The 8,670-nt window shown below is 39.4% G+C and overlaps 1 protein-coding gene across 1 annotated transcript in view; it reads right to left on the reverse strand.

The window, feature by feature from the left end:
• IARS1 (isoleucyl-tRNA synthetase 1) overlaps window positions 1–8,670 on the reverse strand; it is a 93,359-nt gene that overhangs the window by 66,210 nt on the left and 18,479 nt on the right. Inside the window, exons 9-10 of the mRNA XM_005429846.1 lie at window positions 4,753–4,813; window positions 3,102–3,197 (exon numbers count right to left, since the gene is read on the reverse strand). Of these exons, the coding sequence (XP_005429903.1) occupies window positions 3,102–3,197; window positions 4,753–4,813 (157 nt within the window). The remainder of the gene's footprint in view (window positions 1–3,101; window positions 3,198–4,752; window positions 4,814–8,670) is intronic.

Here is an 8,670-nt window from a genome sequence, read left to right on the forward strand (position 1 = left end):
TGCACCGGGTGGCTCCAGCCGCTGCCCCAGCACCAGAGGGACTGATAACAAAGCGACCACCCCCAAGAGAGACTTTCTGAATTTGTCATCTTTTTCAGAGCAGTGACAGAGTGGTGTCATCTGGTATTGTTAATTTTGTGTGCTGGGGGTGCTGTGCCTGTTAAATAAACAGGTTCTTTCCACTTCTCTCCAAGGAATCCTTCCCGAACCGGTTGGGTTTGCTTTCTGGAGGGGCCCCCTTTGGAGATTCTCTCCCAAATTTGCCTTAAACCAGGACACCTGTCCAGCAGCTGCAGAAAGAATCCCACAATTATTGCCCTGCCCTTGTGACCCAGAAGAGTGTCTCCAACAGTGAGGACAGGTTCTGTCACACAACACTATTGCTCACATAAAAGCCAAGATCAACATCAGGTTTTTCCAGGATAGGAGTTACAGTGGTCACTCCTGTACCTCAAAATCCCTCAAAAGATTACACACAGAAGTTGTAATATACAAAATTAATAAGTACAGCTCATTTGTGAGAAATCAAAAGCTTTTTTATGTGAAATTTTAACAAAATAACAGCAACATGAAATCAAATGTTCACCTTCAGCACCTCTTAGCAAAAACAAACATCACTTTTGCCTAAGTGTCATGTACTGAAAAAAAAAGTGTATCAGTAACAGATCTATGAAACTTGTGTGTCACAGCCAGAGCAGGCACTAGCAGCACTGCAAATTAAAAATTCGTATGCAAATTCAAGTGTTACTAAAGCTTTTAAGTTGACTGCAGGTATATCTACATATGATGAAATGCCTGAGCAGCTGAATTTCAGTGTCATGTTAATCTGGAGGTACAATGAGTTTACAGCATTTTTAATACAGGTTTGTCTTGTTCTGTGAGCTTGAATTTTGATGTCTTTTGAACTGAAATAATAGAGTGCTCTGATATGGTGTGGCAGCTTGCATTTGGCAAAGGCAAATCACACAAGACAATGAAACTACATCTGAAACTAAATGGAACTGAATTTTTACTTTCAATTTTTTTGGAGAGGGATACATTGCTGAGCTATCAGCAATACAGAACACGTATCAGTAAGTAGGATTTTAAATAAATAAGTAAATAAACCCCTGACTTTCCAACTTTATTTATCAAAGGGACTAACTTATATTGATGGGAAGGAACAGAGACAAGACTCAAGGCTTGCTGTGAAGGACTGTGTTTTATTTCCTCACCTCTGACCACCCTGGTGCAGTTATTTCTTTTCTATTCACCTTCACCTCGACAGGAAGGTGCAGAGGAGCCAATTAAGCAGGAACACAACCCTGTCTGCTACCATGAACCATCTCCCTTCCTTCAGCTAAGCCTGTCTAAAGGCCAACAAGCAATACCAGCAGGATTCTACACAGAGCCTGCTGTGTAATAATGAAATCCTGAGCTTACACCAGCACCTCTGGGAGCTTTTCTGAACAGAAATAACCCAGGGGCTGTCAAAACTGAATTACATGCACACCCAAAAAGAAGGCAGCAGCTTTAGGTGCAACACACACTGTGCACTTTCCTTGTGAAGGCAGCACAGCCCTTTGACTCAGGCCCCTGCACCAAAAGTTATCAAACCTGTCCTTAGCTGATGACTGCAAAGTTTTTTTTGTGATCTCTGTGCACTTTTTCCTCACACAATGTTTTATGGTTTTTTTTCTTTGTGAAGCATTTAACTGTTACTCTCAGGTTTTTCCTAAAAAAATGTTTTACAAGTAATTGCTGATTTCCCAGGGGGGAGAGAGAGAAGAATATTTTTTCCTCTGTGTTTACAAAACTCAGTGGGCTTATTAAAAAATCAAATAAAAGAGGGCAGATAATCTTTGCTCTAAGAGGCCAGTCAAGCTTTCCAACAAGCTGTTTCCAATAAGTTTAACTGGACTGTGCAAATACACAATCCACTCTTAGGGATTGTGTGATTCTTTCCTGCCCAGGGAAAGCTTCTTCCAGAGCTCCTTCTCCTCCTTCCCTCCATCTCCCACAGCAAGAGCTCCAGACTCTAAATCAACTCCCACCCTCTGGAACATCCAGGATTCAGCTCCAGGGGAGAGTCTGAGGAGCAGAAGTGGGACAGGATTTACCCTCCTGAGGACACTGACCAGCCACCACCATTTTCTTCATTAACTGCTAACACAACCCCACTCTAATTTTCTTTATTCAGAGCTATATTAAGCTGGAACATCTTTTCACATCAACCATCATCCTGACAAGGGAAACACCACCACAATGGATGTTCCCTTCAGCAAAATGCAGGGGAAAAAGGATGGAAGAGGATGGGCTATTTCACAGGAATACAAAGAGGCCTGTTGCTAATGCCAAGTTTCTCTGGAAATTATGACAGAGCTCGTGGTCCAGGGATTGCTAATTGCTAGGCACTGCAAGTTTTTTGAGGGCATCTTTGGATAATGGCTGAAGACAGGACACTCTACAAAAAGGACAATAAGCCTAAACTAGTGCATTTAATTCAAGTGTCTAAAACCTGAAATGATTAAATCCATGACAAATTATTCCTCTTAGCCTTAAAAAAGAACAGACTGAGGGAAGGGACAATAAAGACAGAAAAAAAAAGAATGGAGTGCAACAAAATCCTTTCACACCAAGGGATAAAGTCTCAGGACAAAAGCAGTGAAAGCATTTTCTCATTCTCTAAAAGCCCAGTGAGTAATGAAATTGAAACACTGAAGAGGGGCAGTGTGCTGAGCAGAGCTGCTGTTCCAAACCAAAATCAACACCTAGCAAAGCCAGTTTTCACTACCAGTGCCACAGACCAGCCCTTTCCAAAGCTCCAGCTTCAGCCTCTGAGAAAACCTGAGCTCAATGACACCCAAAAGATCCAGTGGCGAGTTCAGCTCACACAACACAACACAAACTCCAGAGGGGGACACAAAAATCTCCAGCTAGCACAGGCACTAATGGAAGAGCTCATGAGAATACAAAGCTACATGATATTCTTACACTTTTAAGCAGCAAATGGGAAGATTGTTGAACACCAATCACCCTGAGAGAGTCCCCAGGAGCTGGAAAGCCAAGCAATGTGTGCTGGCCAAAATTAACATCACAGATACAGTGTAGTTGATACTTACAGCACCAAAATAGGGAGCCTGATGGACAACCCCTGTGCCTTCCTCCTCCTTCACATAACCATCCACCACCACAGTAAAAGCACCATTTTCTTTGCACTGTAACATAAAAATATCATTTTATATATTATTTACTATATATTTACTCATTTTACATATTATTTATTATATATTTATTTATACACATACAGCAAAACAGAGCTGCTCAGAACCTGGCAGAGCCAAAAGCCACACAAAAGAGGAAAGAATTGCATCAAAAATCAGTGACACGGTAAAATGTGACATCCCTAACATGACTTATTGACTTCCCATAGCCCAGACACCTGTGTACTTCATTTAAAGAGTGTCAAGTGTGATTAAATCTCACACCTCTCCAGAAGGCCTCCAAGTCAATTACTGTTCAAGCCACAGATCTTCACACAGTTCTGTGCTTAATAGACTGCAAATCAATACACTCCTGAACGTGGGGACACAACCAAGAAAGGTACAAAAGTTCCTCTGCATTTTTGTATGTCCCCTATACCTCTGATTTAAATAAAAAGTTTGCTTTTATTGTCACACATTTTCCTTATTTCCTCCAGAGAATAACATGGTAAAATACCAACTAAAAACAGAGAGAAGAGAAAATCCAGAAAAAATTTGCTAAGAAAAGATATGACAATTTTCAGTGTGTTCAGTGTACAGATAATGAAAAATAAAGGGTTATTTACTATTCCTTAAAACAAAAATAGCAAAAAAATTACTGCAGTCACAGCTGAACCAAATATGTTACAAAATATTAGGTTTGGCTTGTTCTGAAGGGAACTATTTTGAAATAAGATCTCTATTCTAAATAAAAAATTGTAGATGTAGATCTGCTTCCTTACAAGTACAGCAGGACTCACAAAATTTATCCATTCCAAACCTCAGATGCACAGTGCAATATTCCAGATTCAGCTGTGTTTGACTTTCCTCTAGAAATATCAGACATTGCTCCCTGCAGAGGTTTTCCCACCTCTGCTGACTCCTACACATGTTTAGGAACGGGAAGTGTCTCAAATGGCCAAATCCCTCACAGGAGCTCCCAGCTGCCTGGCCAGCAGAGCTGCACCTCTCCTCTTTGAAAAATGTCATCAGTTTTTAATCAGATTGGTTTTTTTTTAATTAGAAACATTCTCTAGGCACTCTCCTATTGCTACGTATTCTTTTATCATCTATGATGCCAGACCTAATGCAGGTGAAAATCTCCATCCAGATAAATCTGATACATTAATAGGGTTTTAGCAAAGGATTTTAACTCTTCAGTGGGAAACATGACATGTCTGTGATTGTTATCCAAGTCATTTCCTTGTGAAGACAAAGCTGGGCTTAGGAGATAGACAACAATCACCAGATGAGAAAATGAGAGAATATTGGTTAATATGTACTTGTTGATATGCATTTAAGTTTCTCTGCAGTCTGAAATCAAACTTCTATTTATCATCCAGTGTAAAACTTAAAGGAAAAAATTAAGAGAAAAAATTCAACACTGTTTTTCAAACTTCCAGTATTTAATACAATCTGGAGTTTGTTATTAGAACTTAAAATCTTTTTATAATATGAACAAGGAATACTCAGAATGGGTTTTATTCTTGTCTTTATATCCTGTACCAAACACCAAACTGGTTCATCTTACCTGAATAAAATATTCAAAGAGTGGTTTGTATGTCTTGCCTTTAAGAACAATACCAGGAAACCTGAGGGGAAAGATTTACAAGAACACAAATTAACAACTTGAAAACTGGTTTTTTTCTATTTGCTTCTTTACCTCCCTGACAGAATTTGATTTCAGAAGATGAAAATAATTTCCTTAAGTTTACTTCCCACTTCTGTGGTAACTTGGAGAAAAACCAATGTCTTTTATGCATCTCTGCTACCAGTCAACAAGTTGTACCTGATGGGCTTCAATCAAACAATCAATGTAAATTAATAAAGGAATTAAGCATTAATGGCAAGCTCCTTATGGTAAAGCTGGGCAAGAATCTTCTAGATAAAACACAATAATCCTAACAAGAAAGCCCTAAAGCTCAGCATGTCCAAGAGCACTGAATAACGATCCTAAAGTTTTATGTACAGGAGATTGTGACACGGGGTACTGCAGCCTGTGAAGCTCAGATATCTCATTCCTTATTCCAAACTGGGCATCCAGACTCTCCACAGGCATCTCAGGGAATGACCCCACACAGGCAGGGCTGCCTGGGGAGCAGCTGAGCCAGACAAGGCACAGGGGCAGAGATGGAGCCTGGCTCCTTCAGCCCCTGACAGCAGCTGACAAAGGCAGGGCTTAGGTTGGGATTTGCAGCTCAGAACTCCCCTGAAAGTGCTTAAATTGTCCAACTTCAGGGGAAAAAAATCAGCTAAAACATAACTTAATCTAAGAGATGGGCTGGCTCTCTGACTGTGTCCCAGCTGTGGTCTCTCCCTGCTCTGTCCTTGATCTACAACTCCCAAACAATGGTCAAACCATAAAACACTTGACTCCTTCAAAGTGGGGGACTTTCCAAAGCTGTTTCCCTGCACAGGAAGGACCTGCAGCAGCTTTTACTGCCAAGTTCAAGAAAACAAGCCCACACAGGGAAAGAAAAGTAGACTAGCTTACAAATATTCTCATGTATCTTTTCTAATTCGTTTCCATGCTGACAGCTTTGTCTTCTTCCTTGCTACAGATACACTCAAAAATCATCAATTGTTACCTCTTCTATTAACTCAGCTTTGCTTTCAGGCCAGCTGTCAAGCCCCTCCATGCTCAGCTCAGCACATAGAATATCCTCTAGGAATAGGGGAGATTTCTATTTTAAGCCTCAGCTTTGCAGATGGTTTATATGTTTTTATATTACAAACAGCCTTAGGAATGTTTGAGGTGCTTAATCAGGATCAGATGAGAGAGAAGCATCCCAGTGCTCAGCCACACAGATGTGGGAATGTTCAGATACAGAATGTGAAGCACCAGAGTTGGCTTAAAAAAAAAAAGTACATATATTCTTATTTAACACAAGTCAGAGAAAGGTAGAGGTTGTGGATCACATTCCTGATTTTCATTGTGGGATCTGAAATACTTTGTTTGCCAAAATCCTGAACTTCAGGTTGAAAATTTATACAATGGTGCCTTCTTGTGACCTAAGCTACAGCAGTAAGATTTGTTTAAAATGACTTCAGCAATCCTTCACTCTCAGGAGATCAGAAATCTCTGGTTTGGATTCTTTAGCATCCAAAAAGAGACAACCAGGGAAAACTGTGAAGAAATTAAATGTTTAATATGCCAAAGGACTGAAATCTAACACAAGGGGAGGGAAATGCTCAACAATCACATCCTACCTCTGCTAAATAAAACAAGAAGCCACTGAATGGCCAGAATTGGGGTAATACACCCAGACCAACTCATGAGTGCAAAGCAGCCAGTTCAGGGGATTTCACACACTGAACACTTTCATCAGACCATTCCCTGACCCCAGCCTGATCCTGCTATAGATTTTGTTCCACCAATTTCTCCCTCAAGGGCCTGACTGTTTGAGAATTTAAAAGTGAGCTAAAGGAAGAAAGAAATTAAGAGCAGAAGTGGTGAAGTTCATTTCCATGAATTTAGATACTTGTAGATCTAAATCTTTCACAGGTCCACTCAACCACCTTTTAATTATCTCACATTTGAGAAAATTAATTATTACATAACAGAAAAACTGGAGCATGACCAAAACCAGAAAAGAAATCAGCCTGAGAAGAGACCATAGCACTAATACAAAAAGAATTAAAATACACTGATCCGCCAAGAGATTTGCTAGCAGCCTTATAAATGGGCAGAGGTTAAAAAAAGGGAAATTTAAAAAATAATCAGAGATTGGAGGGGGTGAGTGTTAGAAATACCATCAATCAGGGACATAAATTCAGCACCTGAAATGTGTATGATTGCCTTAAAGAGCAGGCTTTTCAAATTTCTGATGAAGACACCACATCAAAAGAAGGCCCAAATGTTCTGTGCACTCCTCATACAGAATGACTGCAGTCACACTGAAGTCAAATTTGTAGTATTGCATTAAAAGAAGAATTTGGAAATAAAAGACAACAGATCAACAAATTTAATATATGAGCTAGCTTGCTTCTTTTTTAAGCCCAAAGCAAATGTATTAAAAAATACTTAAGAACATAAAATGGTTTTGATAGAAGTTTTTAGACATTCTGAACTGGTTTCAAAAGACCAAAAAGGAACAGAGTATCTGTATTTCCCAAGAGAACTGAAGCACTGATGGAACTAAAAACCACTGAGACAGGTCTAACAACCTAATTCAACTTTAAGTGATGGACAGTCTTTAGTAAGAGAAGTGCTAAAGAATATAAAATGTGAATTAGTCAAGAACAAGCCACACAAAGCCAAAATTTTTGGGGCAGACTTGCCAGCTTAGATAGCAAGCAAGCAGGTCAAATTTAGGTCTTAATGTCAGTGAGAGTTTTGACACTATCATTCCAACACACACAAATACTGGAACTGGAGGACACACCACCACTTCAAGAGAAAACTGTTGTTAATTCAGTATCAGACCAAAAGAAAATTCCCAGTGGTGGCCTGGCAGGACCGGCCTGACACTGACACTGTTCAGTGGTTCCACTGATGACTCAGAGGGGAGGAAAAAACTCCAGAGATCACAAGTTCAGCCAAGCCTGAAGAATGAGAGCACTGAACATCATCTTCAGAAACTGAACACCAGCTTAAATTGATACAGACCAAGTGACAGATTAAGAGCATTCTCATAGAGGGGGGAAGGATGGAAATCAATGCAGAAATCTAAAATTATTCAACTGTCACAGTATGAGCCATCAGAACAGGAAACATCTTAAACATTCCAGCTCTGTATTTCCCTAATTTAATGATTACATGCAACTGCTTAGCTGAAATATCCTCTATTTTTTCAATGTACAGCTTTCAAATGCTTGATAAAAAGACTCAAATAAAAATAACTGATGCCAGTGAAGAAGGGGTGTAATTCTCAAAACCATTTCTAGTCTTTATTTTTTATTGTGGTTATGTGGGGTTTTACAGGGTTCTCTGGTTTGTTTGTTTGAATAAAGTGAATAAACAAATATTTGTTGTATTTGACCTCTTTAACAGGCTGCTGGTTTATACAAAATGTTTAAGAGAAACCAAGACAGATATTTGGTCTAAAACAGCTACAGAATTTAATACCTGCACCCCCTGCCCAGTCTGCCTTCTTAAATAATTCCTCTTTTTCCACCTAATCAAACACCCTGCAGAAAGCAATGACAGTCACTAGTTAAAGAAGTAATATTTATTGGCTAAAAACAGTGGGATTGCTTTGCACATTTCCCTTGAAATCTTTACATCTTGTGCAGGAGAAGGCATCTGGACCACACCTCCAGCATTTTCTCAAACTTTAACCTTTATGTAAACACAAAGGAGAAGGGTGGACTATGGAACCTTTTTTCCCCACCACAATACAAAAACCCAATGAAACTTTTTTCTATTTGTAGCTTCATATACAAGACCAATTTGTTACAGCAAACTTCAGTTCCTTTTATAGATTTTTGAAATATAAACACAGATGTA

The sequence above is a fragment of the Geospiza fortis genome, unplaced genomic scaffold (assembly GCF_000277835.1).
Source record: "Geospiza fortis unplaced genomic scaffold, GeoFor_1.0 scaffold897, whole genome shotgun sequence".
Lineage (NCBI taxonomy): Eukaryota > Metazoa > Chordata > Aves > Passeriformes > Thraupidae > Geospiza > Geospiza fortis.